The sequence below is a fragment of the Alternaria viburni genome, assembly GCF_023758015.1.
Source record: "Alternaria viburni strain BMP 2772 chromosome Unknown scaffold_16, whole genome shotgun sequence".
In the NCBI taxonomy this organism is placed as follows: domain Eukaryota; kingdom Fungi; phylum Ascomycota; class Dothideomycetes; order Pleosporales; family Pleosporaceae; genus Alternaria; species Alternaria viburni.
The window spans coordinates 34609-57214 of record NW_026055785.1 but is presented as its reverse complement, the minus strand read 5'-3'; the positions used below and the strand labels follow the sequence as shown (position 1 = coordinate 57214).

The window sequence follows — 22606 nt, the reverse complement described above, 5'->3', positions numbered from 1 at the left end:
GACTACTGGACCATGGAAGAAAGCAGTCAAACAACGTGTGGTAGGTACCTATGCAGGTTGTGGGGGTGACGATGATGGCCGCGTGCAGGCCCATACGCCATAATGCGGGTCGCAGGCCCTGGAGCTCTCTGCTACATAAGTGCCCCGTCCCAGCTCCAGGACCGATTCATTTGCGCCATTTTGGCTGTATCCGACCAAGCTATCTGCCCCTCTTGCCAGCCTCACTTCTAGTCTCCACTTCAATTGCGGATTCCGAGGTCAGTACAGCACATCCGCTTTGTACAGCATCATTGGGCTCTCAAGTCGCAGCCGCGCTTATTGGCCTGACGTGCAGGAAACTGCCCGAGCCAGACCTGAGCACTTTTCTCAGCTCGCTCGCGCTGCACATCTCCATCATTCAATGGCCGGGACCTGTCACTGACATTGAACGACTTGTAGTTTCTACCACACCTACACCCCACATCCCCGCCGAGCAACCGACACAGAAGCAATGAGTGCTCCACCAACAATACCTCCACGCCCAGCGCGGGCCCAGAACAGCTCTTCTCCTGCGCAGGGTACCCATATGGATGTCCCCAAGATTCCTCCACGCCCGAAGCGCGGTGTCGAACGCTCCGTCTCTCCCGCGGGAGACAGATACGCCCGCTCCCCGCTCAACGACCCGACCTACGTACATGGTGGACCGCCTAGAGAGGGCGGTCGCCTTAGCACCGATCTGCCCTCCCGCCCACCGAGCGTGTCCATGCCCTCCCTCGGAGAAGAAGGCAATGAATACGCCAGCTTCGAGGATCTGTCAAAGACTCTCACACCGGAGAACCAGGGCGGCTTTCCACAACATATGAAGAACGTGGCAGGAGACTTGCCTCTGCATGCTCCTACAGCCTCGGTCCCAAGCTCGACTGCCAAAAGTAGGATCCAGGCGGTGACGCGGACCGATTCACAGACAGCGCTCGCTGCTGGCGTCGGCTCGCAGCTGTCCGTCGACGATAGGGTCTCTCAGGCCAAGACTGGACGTTCAGGATCTTCCGCTGGATCGCGCCCCAGCTCGCTCTACAATGACAAGGACGAACATGGCATTCCTGAAATTGGTGTTCAGGTACCCATGTTCCGAAATGCTGGAGACGTTCAAGCACCCAGCCCTTCGCCCTATGCGCAACAGCCCGGAGCTCAAGGAATAGGTTTCCACCAGAAGGCCGGTGGTCGCCATCACGGGCGCACCAAGAGTGGCCGTGAAATCTTCCATGGCCCTCCTGGCAGCTACGGCATGCACGGCCACGGCAAGATCTCAACAGACGACTTTGAGCAAAAGTGGTACGAAAAGCACCCGGACGATCTGAAGCGCGAGAAGGCCGGCGAGTACGGGCCTCACATCCAGGAGAACAGGAAGGATTACCACTGGCGTGCCGATAACCTCGACAAGCTGGTACACACTAGGGCTCAGGATGTTGGAATGGGTAAGTTGATTGCAGCGTCATTATTCATCAGCTGTTGCTGATCATGCTTTACAGGCACGAGTCGGGATGCAGTCAGTACACCTGACGAACAGATTGGCTACAGGGCCACAGAGGAATATGCTTCGCGCATGGCCTCTCCTCGACCACAATCATCGGGTCGCCCTGCTTCGATCAAGGGCGGCTACGTCGACTCACCCCTACGTAACGAAGCTGGCCAAGAGGTCAATGACAAAGGCGAGGTCATCCACATCGACCCTCCTGCGCATCGCTCCAGCAAGGTTCACGGCGGAGGCTACGACCCACCAACCGAAGACCTTGGCCCGGAGGGCGGAAACACAGCTGAGAAAGGTGGATGGGTTACTGAGCGCGGATATGGCACGCCCATTCTAGCTTCCGATGAGCTGAAGAAACACCCAGACGCCGAATGGAGACAGCCTGCTGTATCGCCTGAAATGGAGCGCCATGGCAACGAATACACGCTCAATGAAGATGGCAATCCGCAATATGTCACAAAGCCGCGCACGCACAGCAGGAGCTCGAGTCGTAACAACAGCACGCAGCAGCAACGTGTTATTCCCAGCCCAGCACAATACGATCGTGGCAGTACTCCACTAGAGTCGCACAAGGAGTATGAGCCCCTGTTTCCGGAGGATGAGGAGGACACCAAGAAGCCCAAATCTCAGGTCGACAAGCTCAAGCGTCCCAGTGTCGCCCGACACCACTTCCCTAGTCAAGATGTCTGGGAGGATACCCCTGGCAGCTTACAGCTCGAAACTACTGTGGATACTCCTCAAGAGCCAGAAGAGCCAAAGACTGCTGGTGGTAACGATAGCGTGAGTCCTGCGAAGGTCTTTGAAGACCCGAACACCGAGGAGCAGCGTAAGACTCAGATCAACAAGGAAGACCAGAAGTCTTTCCTCCCCGACCACACTAGACAGTTCGCCGCAGACAACAAGATCCTCGGAAAAGTACGTGACGAGACCATGGGCCGCCCTGGAATGCAGCAACGCTTCCCAAGTCAAGATATTTGGGAGGATGCGCCATCCCACGGATTATACGAGACTACTGTTAGCACACCTCAGATGGAGGATACGAATGAGTATGCCGACGACTCCCCAATCGACCAAAAGCCCCCGGTGCCGGCTCGCCCCAGTATTCCAGCACGACCAGCCAAGAGGGAACCATCTGCCGATGACAAGAAAGCACCCATTATCCCAGACCGACCGAAGCCACAGATACCCGCACGCCCAAGCAAGCCATCTACTGGCTCTGCGGAGAAGGTTCCAACTGTCGACTCGCAGACTGGCGAGAACGACTCTCCCCAGACGAAGGCGAAACCGCCCGTTCCCGCCCGACCTGCTGGCTCGAAGATTGCGGCCCTCCAGGCTGGTTTCCTGAAAGACCTCAACAGCAAACTTGGAGTTGGCCCTCATCCACCGCCTAAGGTCCGTGAACCCGAGGAAGAAGAAGAGGCGCAAAGAGAAACAGCACCACTTCCAGATGCTCGCAAGGGTAGGGCCAAGGGTCCGCAACGGAGGAAGCCTGCTGCATCTCCGTCACCCGCTGCTGCCGCTACTGTTACTGCTGAAGTTGCTGTACCAAGGCAGTCGTTGAGCTTCGGTCCTGTGACACACGTCTGGAGTTTTGGACAGGATGGTAATCTCGAGGTGCCTGCTGCGAAGATGGCAGCCCAGATTCAGCAGTCACTCAGTGCTTCGATCAAGCCAGCCGAACCTACTCTCACTGAGGGTGAAGCGGATCGGAATGTTGCAGCAGAGCCAAAAGAGCCCGAGCTTGCACCGACTACGTCAAAGGAGGGGAGTGAACCTGCTTCCGCGACCGAAGCGGGTAAGGACAAAGTCCCATCGACTCTCGAGCAGGCCACTTCTCAAGTGTCGGAAGCGTTTGGATCCGTCGCTTCCAAGGTATCAGCCGCCCTCTCGCCAGAAGAACCCTTGGTCTCCAAGACTGCACCCGGCTCTACCGATGCGCCTGGTGCCTTCCCTGGTTCTGGTCCGGACCTAGACAACGACGCTGATGTGAAGGGTGCACCTTTAGAACAAAAGCAATCTCAGGACAAGCCCGTCGGTGTTTCCACTGAAGAGAAGAAGGTTGATGAATCTACCTCGCTGAAGGAGGGTGAGAGTTCCTTGTAGACTCTTGCTTGTTAAGCAATACTTCAAAAAAGATCGAGTTGAGTGGTAGGATGGGCTGTATTGCTACACATTTCCAGTACTAGTGTGCACGTAGATATTTTCCAATTCGTTGTTAGAATACGCCTCCAATATTTAGTTGTGCGTTGTGACTGTGTGCCTTTATGTGCAAGGTGATAGCGACGTTGTTGTGTGCTAGTAATCCGTTGTACACATTCTGTTTGGCATGAGCACCCATACTGAAGCCCATTTGATGTTGTCGGCGCGATAGGCAAACTATCAAATGTGTTGTGTTGGTTGTCTGTGTTGTCGCTCCGAGGGTTACTGTTATCGGCTATTCTGTACTGACTAATTAGCGGTCAGGAACGTCGTCCAAGCTTCAAGACAAGCTATCTATGGCTCGCAGACCATCATCAAACACTCATTCACTCAAACTACCATCTCTTCCGTCCGCTCTCCAGATATGACAGAGCCTCACTTAACGTCCTCCTGCAAGCCTGCGAACGACCCTGGGCGCCTAAAGAGGAAGCGGCCACACGACGACCAACATGGCACAACAGCAGCCACTGACAAGCGTACCAATACTTTGCATTTCAAAGATTTCAACCTCCCCATCAAGGATCCATCAAGACATACGAGTGGCAGGGTGCGCGATCAACAATATTTACAGCTCTGTACATCTCCCCACGACGACAGAGCACACGATGCGTTCAAGACAAAGATCCTGGAAGAAGACATACAACTCGAAGCGGAGGTAGACAAATGGCTGGAGCAGGTCACCCCACGTCTGGAGGCCGGCGAGCAGATACCCATTGGGAGCCTTGGCAACACGAAATGGCACGTAGCCTGCCGCGAGTATTGGGAGCAATACATTGGCCCGGACCACTGCTGGATTAATCCCGAGGATGAACGAATGCTCGTATTCCAGAAAAAAGCACCGGGTGTGAAGACCACAAAGCAGCAAATGGTGGTGGATCAATTCTGGATGAAGCAAAGCGCCTCACCTGGTATAGCTACGAGTTATCCCTTTGAGAGACCAGAATATGCAAGCTTAGACCCCGTGATCGTGAGCCTAAGGTACACTGGGAGCGATCTGAAAATATGGTTCTTGGGTAATGGGTATGCGAGGATGGAATGGAATACTACATTCCTCATGGGCCAGGTGGGAAGGCTGATGAAACCGGGAAGGCTAATGATGTCCTGTATACAAGAGGACACCGATGAACATGACTCGGGAAGCGACGCTACTGAAGAATCAGACTCTGAAGAAGATGAAGAAGACAACGAAGAAGAAGACGAAGAACACACCGGCAGCGAAGAAGAATGGAGTCATGAAAGCGACGACCTGTATTGCAGAAACTACAGCAACGGCAGCGAATGCGGATGCGAAAGATGCCTTCGTACATGGGACGATATGTCTGAGAGCGATTTATACGACGATCGCCCTGAACCACCGGGGATGACTCAGGCCAGGATAGACTACGAATTTCGGAGACTCGTGAATAGACGGGAACCGGCACCATGGGATAAGTATGCGTGATTGATTAATGCATTGCTTAGATTTACTTCGACGGAGGAAGACTTGTAATTGATCTTAGTGTCTTGGGTTTAGCATCCCAGATCTACATAGCTCACCCACGTTGTTATTCCACGCACTCGAAATGGAATATAGGGGCAAGCTTGTTACCTTCTTTTCCTCTGACAAGCTGGAGCCGGAGATATTATTGTACTATTTCTTCGTGTTGTAGCTAGTTTCTTATCAGTTGCAATAAAATACTGTTCCATATGTTCCACTACTACGCTATGTTGCGGCTTCTTTACACTTCTTCCATGCGCCTTCCAAGCTATGTGTTTGGTCACAGTCACTTCTTCTCGTAAGCAATAACCTGAATTAATGAAACAAATGTATGAGTGACCTCCAACCACTGAAGTCACGGCATATCTGTAGATTTGTAGTCGTGACGTGCTTGTAACGACGAGTCATCGTATGTGTGTATTTTGATTTACGATTGTTACAGACCAAGACCATTCTTCTCCGCCCAATGTACGTCGCTGTAAATTTGCACACTACAACTACAAGCCTATTGTCTGACTAATACCTCGAGAATACAATTTCGAATATGTATGCTGTCACGAAGTCATGGTACACTAGCATCAAGTCCGACCATCGTTATTCTGTCTGGTAGGTACACAAGTATATTGAGAAGGCCCGCTGTACAAATGACTACGTCGGTCTTACCAAAAACTTTGTCTTCACTGCACACCGATTTACCGATAACCTGAATCAGACAGTTCATGAGCTACTGCCAGCCTCTACAAGAGCAGTGCAAATAAGGATGGTATATATAGGCATCGTACAGTATGCGCATGATACTTTGGCAGGCCGGTTGAAGCAGACAAGTGTCGGAAAGAGAGGTGTTTGTGAAGAAACACCGTCTTCAACTTATTAACGGATGAAGAAGATCTAGTGATGCAAATTGGCAACGTTCAACTTCCACCATATCAAGTATGTTCCCGGAACCTGCACGTACCTGAAAGATTCGATTCCGCTAGGAATGGGCTGAAATGCAGGTGGAAAGACTATACTCCAAGCAGGCAATGCTAATCTTTGTTCTTCAACTCGAAATAGTCCCCTGAAAACGGTGTTTGCCGTGAAGACCAGCTGAGCTTGACCTCAACAGCGCCTCATCCTGATCAAGGCGCCACAGTGGCTTCATGTCGGTAAAGCCGAAGCGTACCACACCATACTACCGACCATTCGAGAAGAATACGAAAGTATGAATAAGCTGCTAGAAGAAACTTCTGCAAGACCCTGAATCCCGCGCCGCTTTACAGCAGTAACGGGAAACCAGGCTGCGTATCCAAATTTCCCCAAGCGTATTGTGCGCGTTCTACCTACTTACCTTTGCATGGCCGCGGCACATGCTACCGCAGACCGACCCACACCACGGCATGCACGCGCCTCAACACCAACGCAGAAATGTCACGATGATGCGGTGTACACCACCCGAGGCTCGGACGAGACTAACATCCAGGTACCAGCCTCCCGAGGTGCTAGCCTCGACCATGGCGTGACACCTACACAGTACGCTAAGTGCAGATTTCGGTACTCGCACACACGAAAAAAAGTTTTTCCTTCGTGGATCTTCGTAGATTTGTGTAAGAATTTCCTTGTCCACTGGTGCTGGTGTACCGGGCATACTAGGCAGAAAATTCTCCATGGGCAAACTCACAGAACACGTGCTGGTATGAGGGGAACGCGTTGACCTCGGGAGCTGGGATGTACCTGGATGGTAGTCGCCATCTGCCATGGCATTTCTTTCCGTCAAATTTTCTTCCTGTGGCCGTTGAGTTTGCCCAAACGACTCCAGGGCTCTTTTGTTCCGTGCTAGCTGCTAGAAGCTTCCTGCACAACATGTGCTGCCTCGGTGCGGGTCGGCGCGAGGTTCTCGAGCGGATCCGGACGTACGTCCGCTTCTGGATACGTTGCGTGCGCTGAGAAGGGAAGCGTTAGCCGACGGGCAACTTGGCCGTTGAAGACTCTGTTTCGAAATCTCGAAACTGTATGAGAGAGGTTTGCGTTTGCAATCTGGGACAAAGATACGAAGTACGACGGAGTGCCTGGCAAATCGCGGAAGCCGTTGCTGTCGTGACGAGACTGATCGGCATGCTGCGCACCGTATCCGGTAAGGCCGTCGATCTGTCGAGATGGAAAGATAAGATTCCGCTCCCCGGCGCGCGAGGAGAGCGCGTCCGAGGAGTCCGGCTCGACATGACTATGTCATAGACCCTGGTTCCGCCCTGACCGTTGACAGCGTCATCATATGAACCAGCTTATCGAAGCGGATGAGTCCAGAACTCGATCAGGGAGTGATGATGCAAGCAACCTCGGAAGAAAAGCAACGGTTATCGCAAACCTGCGAGAGAAGGGGAAATACGGAGGCCATGACCGCTCGCGAAATCATGCACGTGGCTGATGATGTGGCTCAATCTATCTTATCTTATCGCCGGCTTTCTACATACGTCCGCTCCGCCCCGGATGATCAACATCGCAGCATGGTTCACTCTTATTGGTGAACTATTGACGATCATCTAAAGCCTCACTCACTCACCGTTCTGTCACCATTGTCAAACGATGACCAGCATATCGTGCTGAGTGAGATGCACACAGCATAGGGTCCAAGTTGTATGGGGTCCAGGTCGTGCGCATGACATCAGCGACACTGTTGATGATAGCTACCAAGGTAGGTTTCAGTGACAATATTGTGTTACTTGGTTGCGCAGCCACCACGGCGTAACCGCGGACGAAGTTGGCGTGGATGATCAGATCGTCAGATCGTGGCTGCCTAAGGCGCGCCCCATTTCCCTGTTTGAGCCCCAACTTCCCTGGATGGGAGAACGTTCAGGAACAGGGCAGCATGTTTGGGACGTGAGGCGTTGCTAGGCACGACGCGGCCCAGAAACATCCAAGGAGTTGAGTTGGCATGCCAGCTCAGCAATGTTCGAGATGACACGTTATCGCAAGAAACCTCCGTAACTTGGAAACAGGGTTTCGCTTCATTCAAGCGGATTGCGTAGAGCGGGCTACGCGCAAGCTAGATTCGTACCTGTTTCACTAGGCCTCGCGAACCACAGCGCAGCATCAGCTAGCGGGTGTGACTGAGGCAGTCCGTCTCTAGTAAAAGCAAAATCGACGATGGCTATGAGAAGATTAGCTGTATGAATCGTTTCGTCCACCGCCATGTCGAAACGAGATGTTGAAACCTCGAGATTGCGGGCATGGACATGTTTTGACTCGATGTTTGGTACCGAGTCTGATATGAGATTTGATCATCTCTCGTGCCATGGTAGCGTTTCGAGACGAGCATCGTGGAGGGTCAGTGCCGGTATCGCCGCGACAGCAGTGGAGCGTGGGGAAAAGGAGAGATCGACGCTGTAACTTCCGTCTTCAACTTCTGACAGTGTGGAGACGGGAGACCTTGCTCAGATCAAAGCTTTCGCGGTCCAGAAGCCCTCGACGAGTGGGTTTCGCAACAGATTGCCATAGACCGCTCATCCTACAGCTGTCAAGTGCATCAAGATGCGAGTGCGAATAGAGGATGCATGTCTGCATGCGACGGATAGTCTGCTTCCAGCTGATCCGCTCGAGTCTGGCTCATGTGTCCGCGTTTCGCCCGAGCGGAACCAAACGTGACCGTCGTACGCGAGCTCCTGTCGTGTCCGATCGGATACATTCAAACCCCGAGCAGCCTGTCTGCCTGCGCACACTTTTCGGACGTGGGCAGAACCAAACGCCGAGTTGACCCGGCTGCTTGCGGCTGCATGCCTTGCATACACACCAGATGTTCCCAGGCAGACGCAGATGGTCACTCGGCGGTGCGTGGGGCGGTGCGATCGGTGTACGCAATCAAGCTCGCAACGCCTGCTCTGTGTATGCGGGGACACGAAGGTGATTGACCGGAAGTGCACTTTCACCAGGCAAGCGTTGCGACGACAGATCGCTCAGCCATGCAAGGCGCGCTCGGCGAAAAGCAGCCGCGTCCGCGATGCGAAGTGCCCGCCCTATGCGGGATGCATGCGAGGGGCCAGGGTCTGACGCACTGGCCAAAAGTCGGTCAACCCTAGGAATTTCCCAGCACCAAATGTGTGACTGGGCATGTTGACAGGAAACTGTAATGCGTGGGGTCTGTTGCTGTGTCGTGTGCTGTTGACAGTTCATCAGTCATGCATGGGGAGTGTACCTGTGACCTGCTAAGGGTCGATTAGCATGCAGCCTGTAGCGATAGCAGCGCATCACCTGAGAAAAGCGTGGAGATTGTTTTTGTGGGTGTAATGATCATCATTGAAATTTCTAGCTATGGCGGGAGTCTCGACCACTGCCTTCGGGAGACGTCGAACCGCTCGAGACCAATATCCCAAATCCTCCTATCCCGTATCCATCCAATAATTTCTGAGTAGAGTTGTTCGTGAGATCCTGCGTGAAGATCCCGACCGCCCTGCGGTATATGCCAATAAAAGAAAACAGAGGATATAATGCTCGAAAATGCTACGCTATGCTGTAAAGGACTCGCTCGCTGAAAACGCTGGATCAAAAATCAAAAGGTCGGAACATGGTGGTGTGCTGGCCTAATAACTTGAGATGAGCGGAGCGGTGGTATCCATGAATAGCGGATGGTCTTCGATATTTTGTGATTGTGGTTTGGCGTCGTAGAAGGTTGTTGTGAGCATAGCTTCTTTCTCGGTGAAGTTGAAGGACGCTTGCGGGGGCGATGTGGGTGGAGACTCGTCGTCGGACTCTTCCTCGTAGGTGAGCTCGGGTGGTGATTGTAATTGCGATGGTACCCGGGTAAGAGCCAGTTCTGAGTCGTCCTCCATGTCGTCGTAGAACTCCTCCTCGTCGTCCTCATCCTCGTCCACCTCCATTGTGCTGATCTGAACCGGTGATTGAGCGATGCGGCGAGGGAGTGCGATCATGTCGAAGTCGTCCTCGTTCTCGGACTCGGAGTCTGATTCGGAGTCGTCGTCCTCTTCCTCCTCAGCGATGCTGTCGGCCCATTGGATGTGTCGGGACTCTTCAGTCTTGGAGGCCTTGGCCATGGTCTGGTTGAACCATTGTTCTTGCTGGCGTTCGGCATCTTGGAGTTCGACCATGAGGCTGTCGAGGAGGTTTGCGTGTCCAACGAGAAGGCGGAGGTTGTGGTCGGCCCTGCATGCCTCCTTGCCGAGCTTGGAGCGGGCAGAGGCAGCAATGTAGTAGGTTTGGGTGAGAGACATCTTCTGCTTCTTTTGCGGTGGTGATGAGATGAAGTGGGAGCGGGTAGTCTCAGCCGTAAAGGGCTCGAAGGAAGTTTGAATGCGGAGGTGTGATGAAGAAGGCATGTTTGGTGTGTATAAGGCAGTAGTATATGAGAGCCTAAAAATTGTGAGTCAGGTTGGTTTTATGACTGTCGAGAACGAGGGTACAAACCTTAAAGCAGCAGCCAATGGAGGGAAGGTGATCCGAGCGTAGTTAGATTCCGAGATGTGTGATGTAATGTTGATCGACTCTGATTGTTGAGTGATGTTGTAATTCGCCGAGGAGTGGTGGACTGGTGTGTGAGCTGATGATGATGGAATCTGAAGCGAGGACAGGCGTGTTTCTTATGTTTCGCTGGCGCATGGAGGATGGATAACGGGTGCTCGGAATTATTGGCATGTTTCCACCGCTCTTGGCCGAGCAAGGACGGATGCGGTGAGCTAACACACTATGATTCACACCTGGGCACGACTGCAGGGGTGCTAGCGCGGCTTACGATACAGCCCGGTCGGTCGTAGAGACTTTCGCCCGCATGCACATACGGGCGTTACGAAGCGGACGCCGGACGTTGCGCGGATATACAGTCTGCCCATGCTCACATGCCACGGCGCTGGGTAATCGGGGTCTCGCTCTTGTCGGCGTTTACTAACCCACGATGCATTGCATCACTCATCGTCCGCCCACATCGCGCCGTCAGGGTTTTTTCTTTTTGGGCTCTTCGCTTTTCGCGTTTCCCCTGCTAATATCCTCGTGGTGCGTTGTTCGAGCTAGAGGGTGCTTGGGCGAACCTGCGCTGCCTGGCTGCCTGCGGTTCCAGGATGCGCTGTCGTCAGGGCTAAGCCACGGACCTCTGTACAGGCAGAGCGGTCAGCCCTGAATCTGTGCCTGTCAAACGTGTCCACCGTCTCGCCCAAGGGGTCACCAATCCCTCCATTGCGCGAGGTTGGTTTGGCTCACGACAGCAGTTCAGCCACAGGCTGACGTCCGGCACCCTTCGTACCGTCGTATAGAGTCGTCGCTTCGGCCGACGCCTTGGGACCTTGGTTTTCCGGCTGCCTAGCACATCGGCTTTTCGCTCCCTCACAGCTTTCGTCCGCGTCGTCACAAGCGACCCGTCGATGTCTAACTGGGCGGGCCACGCGGACCTGTCGCTCAGTCTGACCCCCGCGCCCAAGCAAACCATCGTGAAATGACCCAGGGTACCAATCACACCTGGGCATCAATTGCGCCATTGGTAGATCAAGCTGGCTTTGTCAGAGATGCTGAAAAATACTCTCTGACAAACCCGCTAACGACCCTGCATGAACCAGTATAATTTGATGACACGATCATGCGCTTCTCTGGAGCGTCGCTATTGCGTGCTCCGAGGCAGTCAATCTGCGACCAGCAACTTTGCACCGTCGTCATGCCTGATGGCTGAACAGTTTGATTACTTTTGCGCTCCTACAGCCCGACTGTCCAAGGTATTGAGTTTATGGCATCTGTGCGTTTATTGTCAGGCACAAACAAAAAACGGTGAACAGTGCGTTCATAGCATCCGTCTCCGCTCCGCCCTTTTCCACTACTCCGGCTCCGGTGAGGGCGTGCTTCCAGGACGAACGATCCCGAAAGAGGAAAGTGCATCTCGTGGCGCTTTCAGCCGTCGCTACGCATACCGAATTGCGTTTACCGTCTACCTTCATCTACATACGCACAGCCCTTTGCTGCCCTTGAGTCGTCCGATTTACATTGGCCCAATCAAGGTACGACTCGGTTCGACACGTTTCCGTCGGGTCGACTTCACCGCTGAGCTGTACGAGGCTGATCAGGAGACCGCCAACGCCGCGAATCTGGCGGTGGCATATATGCATGCTGCGGTGTCATGGCAACGCAATGCTGCGATGCGACTCCGCGTCGACTGAGAGAGTATGAGTCGACTACGTACTAAGCCCAGCGTGCGCTATCAACAGCCTCAGCCACCACACGTCTACAATCACTATAACCCCGCGTAAGTAGCTCACTTCGCGACGCGTTGCAAACGTGTACGCCTCACGCAGACCCAAGCTTGCTCAGCCACGCTTTGTCCTCCACAATGTTTAGCTTAACGTCGACGCGGGTCTTCGCTACAACGTTACCGCTTTGGGTATACCTTCGAATGAGGCATATTCATTTAGACTCAATTGCGGCATATACCATTACACTTGCGGGAATATCGACTTCACCATCCTCTCCCCTAGCAGAAATCCGGTCCGCAAGACTTCGGAAAAGCACTCACTAAACGACGACCGCGCTGGCTCGCATGTATCAGCGCCTGCCTCCCAAGTCCGAGCCAATTCCGGGAACATCATGTCTAGCTTTGCACGATGTCTTTTCATATTCCCGTCATGATTTTAAGCAAATAGCCGAGTAGCTTCATGCATCAGTAAGCAGCGATGCCGCCACTACTGATGACCGATGTTCGCGTCTTTCTCAACATCTCTCTATGACGCGACATTCGCATGAGCAGTGCATGACAGCGCTTAGTAAGATCGAGACCAACGCTTTGATATCAACAAGACTACTTCTAAACAGATACGTAGCAATTGGTGTTATTTTCATTAGAGCATGAAGGATACATAACAAAGTGCCTCGGTTTTGATCGTTCGCTGCCATACGGCAGGCCTCTATCTAAGAAGAGATGGAAAACGACAACCCATAGATACTTTGTTAAAATTATGTAGTGGTTCAACACATACAACACCAGCACCCTCAGCCTATCCCGTCACCCTGGCAGCTGCCATGAGCCTTTCCTTTCTTCCCTCTTTCCAAGCCTTATCCAGTGCCTCCAATTTTCCGCCTAGCACTTGCACATTGCCGGGCTCAAGCATGATGATGCCTCTCCTGACGTCAAAGTTCTTCAGGAGGAGTTTGACACCCATAGCCATGTTGGTATTGAGCCCGTCTATGCCTCTCAGCTCCATTGCGTAGATCTTGAGGCCTTTGGCATCTTGCAGTAGCAGCTTGAATGGCCCTTTGCTCAGCACAGGAGCCGCAGCTTCAGCAGTGCCCTCATTCTCCTGCTCTACAACGCGCACAATCTCCCTTCCTTTTGTCATCTCGCCCCGCTCCTGCGCTTCGATAGATTCGACCTGCGACCAGCGCGAGTGGCCTATATCTTCGACGTCGAGCACTTGGCAGACGACTGGACCAGGGATGATGCGGGATTTTGTGGTACCCTTTAGCACATCGTCGGGAAATACGGAGCCTGCAGGCTGGCTGAGCGACGCGGTTATGTCGGTAGCTAGTAGGCGGAAGTGGGCTGTCTGCTTGACGGCGGGCAACGGCGTGTTGGGCCGGGTTGTGGAGAGGAAGCCCTGCAGCCAGGCGGCGGTAGGGTAGAGATGGCGGGCATGTAGGTGCTGTGTTAGCTCGGCTGCGAGATTAGCTGCCATGTCGGTGATCACTTGCACCCTTCTTGAGGATGCGCGGTTTTGCTTGTTCGCGAATAAGGCGGCGCGATGTGGGAGACGCGACGCGTAGAATGACGTGGGGCGCTCTTTCCCCAACGGTGGCCTCGGCCCTTGACATGAAGCTCAAGCTCCAGCAATCCAGCCACCAAACCTCACAACATAGCAGACAACAGAATAGCAAACAATACCACGGCATGTCGACGATAGCCTCCCCACGCGCCAGTTCCTCGGTCCGCAGCCCCTCCTTGACCCGCACCTCAATCGACAGCAGCTCGTCGCATCGCCCACCTCCAGCCGCACGCCGAAACCGCGCCGCCCTTCGTGAATTCTACGGCCTCAAGAACGCGCCCCGCGATGCCACGCCAGATGCCAGAATATCCGAAGAATCTTCGAGAACACAGTTAGGGCCAGAAGAAGACGAGACGCTCACAGAACTCGATGCTGCCGACTTCAATGCAGAAGCCTTTGTAGAGGCATTGCTTGCCAAAGAGGGACTTAAAGGCGTATTGAAGGTCGAAGCAGATTTGGTGTCTCGTAAGCAGTCACTCGACGCATATATGCGGACATCTGGAGTGCTGACATAGAAACAGAGATCAGAAATCTAGACAGCGACCGCAAGTCCCTCGTCTACGACAACTACTCCAAACTCCTCTCCGCAACAAGCACCATTCGACGCATGCGCGGAAACATGGACCCTCTCGCACCCACAACCCACACCCTCGGCCCTGCCATCTCCCACATCGCCGAGACAGCCGCATCCTTATCATCCTCGTTACAGGACAGCCACCAGTCCAAAGAACAGGGACTGGGCATAAGCATACGGGTCGAGCAGGACGACAAAGATAAGTCAGACGTAGACAAGAAGCGGAGACAGCAGGATACTGTGAGATGGGTTCTGGATACACCACGGCGGCTGCAGGATATGGTAGACCAGGATCAAGACGAGAAGGCGGAGAAGGAGTGGGAAGAGGTTAGCAGGATATTGGATAAATGGAAGGGCGTTGCTGGCGTGCAGGAGCTTAGGGAGCAGTGCGAAGCTATTATGCAAGAGGAAGAGGAGGACGACTCAGAGTGAACTCGAATTCGACTCACGGAAGTTCGGACTTCTGCCTGACTGCGCCGCGTACCCTTGCCCACGAGATTGGCTGGTTAGCTGGCTGGCCCAACTTATACCGGAGACCAAGGCGCAGAAGGAATAGTATGCTGGTGTCGTCCATGGTCGCGCTTCAATGTCGAGCTTGATGCCTGCAACCATCTGGCTGTCTTGTATCTGGCCATACTGGACGAAGTAAACCCGAAGGTTGGGTGAGAAGGCCACCACCTGCACACCAAGAGACGCATGTTTGTTGCGACTCCGTTGCCTAAAATCTTGTCGACGTTACAGCAGCTCTCAAAGCCTCACAACACAGATATACGTAATATCTGTCCCACTCCTACAAAAGGATATCAGGACACTTGGGTAGACCGAGGACTTTGAAGTGTAACCGTTCGAGCATCTTGGGTCATGAAATGCATGATGGTTTCAGCTGTATAATATACGACACTACTACATGCCATGAAAGCAAAGCAAGCTTGATCGAGCTCAAGCCCCCGCGTCTCTGACCACACTCTCCCAAATACCCTGCCAGTCCGCTTCTCCACCCCCATACCTAGCCTCAAATGCGTTCATTGCCAGATTGCCCAAGAACGGCCTCACCAACCGATTCACCAGCTCTCCCCTGGTCATCTCCAACACCGCAGCACCTTCTTCCTTTTCAAGAGCCTCGATAAGCGGGTCTAAGAATAACGTCCTCTTGGGCTCATCCGTGTCTGACCCGTTCAGTGCAGTTACAGGAGCCGGAGGTGCTATCGATGATCTTGTGAGGACCTCGTTGATCTCATCGGTAAGAGATATGAGTGTTGGCGGGGTATCGGGCTTGTATACCGCGTCAATGGTGTCGGAGATGAAGAGCCACTCCATGAGCTGGAAGTCGTCAGGGTCTAGTACGACGAGTTCGTCTAACAGCTTGCACGTCTGAATGATGCCGGCGTTGTTGTAGTGCTCCTTGTTTGGAGCGTCTGGTAGGAGTGCAGAGAGTCCGGATGTCAACTCGCCATTGACGACGGGCCAAAGCGACGCCAGGTGGACGGGCGACGTCTTCAAGATGATGGCACGCAGTAGTACGATGACGTCTGTGCGGGTGACTGAAGACGGAGACGACGCTGGCGTGGCGGTAAGCAATTCGACGACCTTCTCCAGAACTTGTGGTATGTTTGGTGTGAAAGCATCTTCTGGACTCGCAAGGATGAGAAGGGCAATGCGACGTAAAGTAAGCTGAGTTTTGCGGTCGGCTTCCTGCCGCGCAGATGTTGCACCAACTCCGAACATGATGCCAGCCGTTGTTGGCGCGGACAGTCGTGCAAGTAGCTCGGGCAGTCGCTCCTTGTCTGATTGCGTCCATTGCGCAAGTATAGGCAGCCAAGCTTCTCTTAACAGTTGAAGCGGTGTGTTGAAGAATTTGGGGTCATTGAAAGCATCGAAGATGTCTTTCTTGAGAAGTTTATTGCCTGGCGAGATCTTGGTCAGGCCTTGGAGTAGATCCAACGTATTTCTCGATACGTTTTCAGGGAATGCTTTGGCGCGGAAGGTTGGTCCGATGACGGATGCTGATATGTCTGAGACGACCTTCGCAACACGGTCATTCTCGACGAGGATGATCGATAGTTTCGGTACGATGGTAGTCAGAATGGAAACGACATCGGTTGCTCGCTTCTGTGCGCGATTGCCATTTGTCACAGCAGCCGGCTTTTCGTTTACCGCTTGGTTCGTGTCTTGCAGATAGCCCATCGAACGTGTTGTGAAAATGGCAGTCAAGATCCTGGCAAAGATATCCTGTTCATAGTTAGTACAATTCAGTTGAACAAGCATTGCCACTCACAGCAAGCTCCCTTCTCATCTTCCGTTGCTCCCCAAAGTTGGTATTATCAACCTTCTGCCCTATGACGGCGGTAAACTCCAGCAATGTAGGCAATATCTGTCGATGAGGAAGAGGATTTGCGAGCACATCTCGCAGGAACAAAGTACAGTCTTGCCAGATCTCGTCCATGGCGTCATCTTCCAGAGAGTTCGTATACTCGACGAGGAAGGCGACCAGTTCAGCGTCAGTAAGATCAGATGTCAATGTTGATAGTCGGTTAGTGTCCAACGCCCCAGGATCCGTCCGGCTGTATACAGCGTTGAATATTGCTGGGATGGTATGCTTTGGCTTCGAGCCATTGAGGACGTTTAGAAGCCCTGTAATTGCTGCTCCTCGCACATCGTCAACTTCTGCATGCGCCCATAGAACTACTAACGTCTCCAAACACTCCAAAGCTTCCGCAGCGAAGAGGTGCTCCAACGTACGGCGAGCCCGATTGCGCATGCGTAAAGAGGTGTAAGCGAATGATGACGCTGACGTGTGATCCTGTAGTTCGAGCATATTCCCGTAGCCACCCCAAGACCATATCGCGAAGCATATGCGAACAGTGTCTTGGAAGCAAAGCAAAACCGTAAGTCTACTATTCGCAGTCGGGGTGCGAGCCTGGTTCGTATCAGAGGAAATCAGCCCAGATACCACATTGCTGAAGAAACCTTGGGGTTGTTCTGGAGACTTGTTGGCAGACACTTTTGTCTCCTGCGTAGTCAAACGCTCGTGCGCCTTGGCCAAGATCTGCTCTAATCCGTTCATGAGCGAGATCAGAGTCGACTCGGGAGAGACAGTAGGTACTGGTTGTGTCTTTGCGAACGTAACCTTGAGCTGCTCGAATGTAAGATTGATCTGCTTGCAAAGACACTCTACAAGTGGCAGGAGGTTTTGGAATATCGTATCAGGAAACATTGGTAGAACTTCAACAAGGAACTGAATCCAGTCGTCAAGGACTAGGCGACTGGTAGAGGAGGAGAATCCGAACTTCAAGCACTCAACAAGTTGTGGAGGTGGAGGAATCGGCGTAGGTGTCTGATCTTCCGAGTCTCTGTTGATCGCTAGTGAAAGGCGCGACCGATTGGCAGGATGATTCGAAGATTTTGGCTCTGCTGTTGGTTCTGGTGGACGAGTAAGGCGGAGTTTCAGTGCCGCCAACTCTGCACTTAATAAGAGACTCTGCAAGGGCGGACTCGCTGATCTTAACCTTGCCATTAGAGGTACTTCAAGCTCCAACTCTCGAAGTGGTGCAGCAAATGGACTTCGATAAATTTGCGATATCATAGAGACCGACAACCGGTGTAGCTCATGTATGTGAGGCCCTATAACTGTATCTGACGAGCCGATTTGAAGTGACAGTGTCGTCAAACATGTACGTGTGAGCCACTCCTGGATGGAGATACGCGGTGAGGAGGGTTCTGGCCAGGACAGAGTGACCTCAGCAAGAGTTACCCACGTGAAATGTGATGGCCGCTTGATGACATTAAAGACATGCCTGAGGTAGTACAGGCATTCCTTTGTGTCGTCTCTTCTGGAACGTGCTGGTGGTCCCTGGGATGTCGTATTAGGTGCCAAATTGCTTAAAGCTGCCAAACAGTTGAGTGATTGGATGTGAACTGCAAGGATCTCAAAGACTCTGTTCAAGCTTGGCGTATCTGGTAGCCAATTTTGCAAGAACGTAGAGGTTTCCGACCCTTCTTCTGCGAGAGTGTCAAGGAGCAAGAGCAGCGGCCTTGTCAAGACAGAGTGGAAGTCGCTTGCTGTTGATGAGGCTTGTAGAATGTTACCACTTGGTCGGCGAGTAATATTAACACGCTTTTCTGACTGCAGATTCAGTTCGTGCATAACATGCGTCCATAGTGTCGCAAAACGTCGGGCACAATCTGATGAGCTCCTCGAAACGGAATCTTGGCCGGTCTGCTCTACGATGATCGAAGCGATGGCACTTTCGACCATCCGACTGGCAGGTGCAATGGCGTGTAATTGTAACAGGGAACGCGCTGTTTCTACATGGTATTTGGGTGATGTTGGCGAAAGGTACCGCCAGAAGTATCGAACCAAGGGGTGGATGAGCTCAGGTAATTGGCTTGAGGCGATGTGAGGTCTTGATGGGAGTGCAGTCTGGAGTGCGAGTAAGACGGCTGTTATAGCGCCCAGGTGCGGAAATGAAGGATCTGTGTCTGTCTTGTCCGATGTCTGAAGGACATTTGCAAGCATAGTGACTAGGTCAATGTCTTCAACGGCCTTAAGACACTGTGTTTTGAAGACCAAATTGGATAGAATTTTGGAAGGCATCTCGGCAGTGATACCGGAACCGTTCGACTGCATAGATGCGGTGAACATGCAAGAGGCCTCACGAAGCGCAATCTGACCAAGCAGTGGCGGATCGAAAGGCGGGTCAGCTGCATCCAAGCTTCCTTGAGATTCTTCATAGAATGCACGTATCTTCCTGGACACTGTGGCTCGCGATGTTTTGAGAGTTGCCAACAGCTGCTGCTCCGTTGCTTGATCACGTTGAAATGACCGATCTGGGACTATCTGAACAAGCGAGTCTGTGATCTCGAGGGCAAGGCTCACAACTTGTGTGTCTTTTGATGAGCTGTCGGTCTTGCCAGAGGTCTCATTCAAAGCAACAAGTGTCGATAGTACCATTAGAGGCATGTGATGCAATAGCATGTCTTCCTCTTTGAGATTGAATCGGGCCAGAACAAATTTGGCCAGCTTCATCTTTTGTAATGCTTCGTCATCATCCGTCTGCAGGGAAGACGTTATGAGATGAATGAGCTTGCCCCAGATGAGGCCGCTATCGACGCCATCGAAGAATGCACTCGCACTTCTCATGACTTCGTCGACTTGTTCCTTGGATGCAGTTTCGCTGTACGCATATACGCTCTGTAACGCTGGCAAGAATATCTCGGGTACAATCAAACCACCTACTTCCCAACGGTCCATGAGAGATAGACAGACTCTGAAAGGACGTGCTCGCTCGGAAGGTAATGTGCTACGACGGTTGATCATCTTGAGGACGCTGTTGGTAAGCGCTTCAAGACCGTACCGCGAAAAGAAAGCAGCTTGATGTGCCGACGGATCTGCAGACACGTTGTGTCTGTCTGCTGTTGGGGATGTGGTGCTGTCGTTTACTTCAGACGCAGTGGGCTCTGGACCTAGGAACCATGCCCAGAGCCGGCGATTCAAGCTCATGTCTCTTCGCGACACAACGCCTGCGGCTGCAGCTACCAGTCGCTCCAAATCCCCCTTTCCAACGCGCTCCTGCAAGACGGGTGAGTCGAGAGGCAGATGACTGACCAAAAGATCGAGAAATCCTCGCTGGATGAGTATCTGAGGGTCCGACAGGCCTGATTCAAAGCAGCGAATGAGGAGACCTGGCTCTGGGGAAGTCGCTGCCTCGGCCTCGCCCGATAGCGCGTCAGAAGGTCTGGAGACATCTGGAGGAGAGCTGCGCCTCTCTGGCCGTCCGAATTTAGGCAATCGTCGTACGAGGAAAGCAAGTGCACCTTGCCTCCTGGATGGGTTGGTGATGGTCGCCAGGAAGAAGCACTGCCAAAAGTGAGATGAAGCACCCGCAGTCTTGGCCTCGACTATGTCGTCCGAGTTGTCCTGCACTGCGCTCCGCAACTTCTCCGTTGCCGAGACCATGCGCTCAAAATCCTCGCTTGTCTCATCTTCCAGACCAGGCAGGATTGACAGTATGATGGCCTTCAAGGCCGGGCGAAGTGCGGCTCCGTCGAGCTTTAGTATATGCTTCTCGAAGACGGAGAGGTAGAGTGGGCGGACCGAGAGCGAGGCGAAGGAAAGCACAGAGGCAAGGCCGGGGAAGTAGAGGTTGAGGTCACGAGCGAGGGCATCTTTCTGGACATGGGTCAGCTTGGCATAAGCTGGCTTGGGGGAGACGGGCATACACCGATGGTGGAGAAGATGTAGTCATAGACGTCGAGGGCTTTCTGGTGAACGCCCGAGGGCAATGTTGGATTCAAGCACTGCGCTAATCGCAGTGCGACAGTATCGCTATGTGGTATGACGGGTATCTCTGGAGGGTGCGCTTGCAGGGCCTGGAGGGTAACTTGTATAAGCGCATTGTCTCATAGTCGCAGTAGCATGGCGGGATTGACCTTCAGCAGCCGGCCCAGGAAAGATATGTAGTCGGCCCATTCCTGCTGTGCAGTATCCCAGAGGGCGAGGGCGCGTTCGACACCGGCAGCATAGCGTCGGAAGTTTTTATCTTTTTTATACAGCGCTACTCTCGGAGTTAGTAACCTGGAATTGCGTGCACAATGCGACAACATACGCTCTTGTACAGCAGTGCGCGCGGACCGTGGTACGGGACTGGAGCGGCCAGAAGCCGTTGGGGAGAAGACCTGCGGGTTAGCAGTGGGATCAGCGGACATGCTGTGCCTGGCAGAGAATATTGTGTCCGTGTATCAATGACAGCGCGCTGGACATGCTGCTCTTGGTGGTGCCCAGGTGGTGGTGGTGTTGGGCGCTTCATTTGTTGCCTACGTTTACGAGACATGGCATTCCGACACGGAGCACTGACGGCCCGTTTCACATGCTCGCTCCGACGTGATGACGCGCGCCGCACGCGACCTCAAGTGCCCGACTGCAACACCATGAAGCCTCTACAGTTGCCCTAGATACCGCCGGGGCCAGCGCAATATGCACGACGCAGGATCGGTAAGCCATGCGTGATTGTCATGTTCTGCCTATCATAACTGACTGTGGCAGGCCTCGCATGATGCGCCATCTGCCCCACCAGCCGACACGTTCGCATCTGATCTCCATCACCACCACCACCCTCACCATGATCCACCCATCCATCTTCCGCCTCACCAAGATCCTCCCTACGATGAGCCTCCACCTTCCTACGACGACGCCGTTGGCCTAACGGGTGCACCCCCGGGTTATGGCACGTTCCGACCGTATACCGATGATTCCTCGATAGCGAGCAGCGAAGTCGAATCCACCCATCGCGCACTACCAGAATGGTTCGGACAGGTATTGGTCGTGTTTGTCTTCCTATGCCTCATGTACGGATTTTGGGAATTCATCAACGCGCCTGATGTACCTTCTGAGCCGTGGCCAGGCCATGGGCGGTTCAGACCGTCAGGCACTTGACCTGAAGTCACGCAGATGAATAACAAACCTACAACCTCGTCCTCCACGATGACAACAGACTGCCGCTTTGCAGGCGTCGGTTATCCGAAGATACACATACCCATCATGCGCAACAGCTATCACGCCCTAGCACGGCCATCCAAGGAAGGAGCGAACAGGTCGTCGGGGCATATCTAAAGATACAAGGAGCCAGCGAGGTAGCAATCACTCAGGCGAAGCAGCTGTTGACCAGGCGGATGCTGGGCCGCGTATCAGGACCAGTACTCATACATGGTCCATGTAGGAGAAGGGTGCCAGTTCGAGGCCTAGTTCCTTGAAGTTGTTTCTGTCCATGGTCCTGGGAGACTCCATGTGACAGACATACCATTACATGCAGGAAATTGTTAGCTCCGTTCACATGCAATTGTAACTGCACACCCCGCAGTTACATTCCGTTGGCCTGCTTCGTCTGGCTCACCACGGACTGAAGATAGGGAGTTTAACGAGCTGAACTAGACATGCGAGGATGCATGTGAAGTGGAATCTACTCTCATGAGGGCATGAATATAGCGATTGCGAACCCGATCGTCAATCTTTTGCAAACTCGCCAACTACTCCCTTGAACCTTATCACAGACCTGCGTTCCAACCCCTCCTTTCAACACTGCGCTCGTCATGTTAGCACAGATCAAGCATACAACCTAAAGGCCATCGTTCGCGTC

At 53.2% G+C, this 22606-nt stretch overlaps 6 protein-coding genes across 6 annotated transcripts; 3 read left to right on the top strand and 3 right to left on the bottom strand.

The window, feature by feature from the left end:
• Positions 1–490: 490 nt before the first annotated feature.
• On the top strand, positions 491–3610 carry J4E79_007335 (uncharacterized protein; the record flags this gene model as incomplete). The annotated part of the gene is made up of 2 exons (XM_049356202.1): positions 491–1454; positions 1509–3610. 2 exons carry the CDS (start codon positions 491–493, stop codon positions 3608–3610), a joined length of 3066 nt encoding a protein of 1021 aa, XP_049209089.1.
• Positions 3611–4070: 460 nt separating this feature from the next.
• Positions 4071–5070, top strand: J4E79_007334 (uncharacterized protein; the record flags this gene model as incomplete). The annotated part of the gene is made up of 2 exons (XM_049356201.1): positions 4071–4684; positions 4821–5070. The coding sequence occupies 2 exons, from the start codon at positions 4071–4073 to the stop codon at positions 5068–5070; spliced, it is 864 nt and encodes a 287-aa protein (XP_049209088.1).
• Positions 5071–9733: 4663 nt separating this feature from the next.
• On the bottom strand, positions 9734–10486 carry J4E79_007333 (uncharacterized protein; the record flags this gene model as incomplete). The annotated part of the gene is made up of 1 exon (XM_049356200.1): positions 9734–10486. The coding sequence occupies one exon, from the start codon at positions 10484–10486 to the stop codon at positions 9734–9736; it is 753 nt and encodes a 250-aa protein (XP_049209087.1).
• A 2649-nt stretch (positions 10487–13135) lies between these two features.
• Positions 13136–13813, bottom strand: J4E79_007332 (uncharacterized protein; the record flags this gene model as incomplete). The annotated part of the gene is made up of 1 exon (XM_049356199.1): positions 13136–13813. One exon carries the CDS (start codon positions 13811–13813, stop codon positions 13136–13138), a length of 678 nt encoding a protein of 225 aa, XP_049209086.1.
• Positions 13814–14025: 212 nt separating this feature from the next.
• On the top strand, positions 14026–14906 carry J4E79_007331 (uncharacterized protein; the record flags this gene model as incomplete). The annotated part of the gene is made up of 2 exons (XM_049356198.1): positions 14026–14365; positions 14422–14906. 2 exons carry the CDS (start codon positions 14026–14028, stop codon positions 14904–14906), a joined length of 825 nt encoding a protein of 274 aa, XP_049209085.1.
• Positions 14907–15413: 507 nt separating this feature from the next.
• J4E79_007330 (uncharacterized protein) lies at positions 15414–21179 on the bottom strand (the record flags this gene model as incomplete). Its single annotated transcript, XM_049356197.1, has 5 exons — positions 15414–16703; positions 16750–20643; positions 20694–20843; positions 20904–21028; positions 21080–21179. 5 exons carry the CDS (start codon positions 21177–21179, stop codon positions 15414–15416), a joined length of 5559 nt encoding a protein of 1852 aa, XP_049209084.1.
• Positions 21180–22606: the final 1427 nt, after the last annotated feature.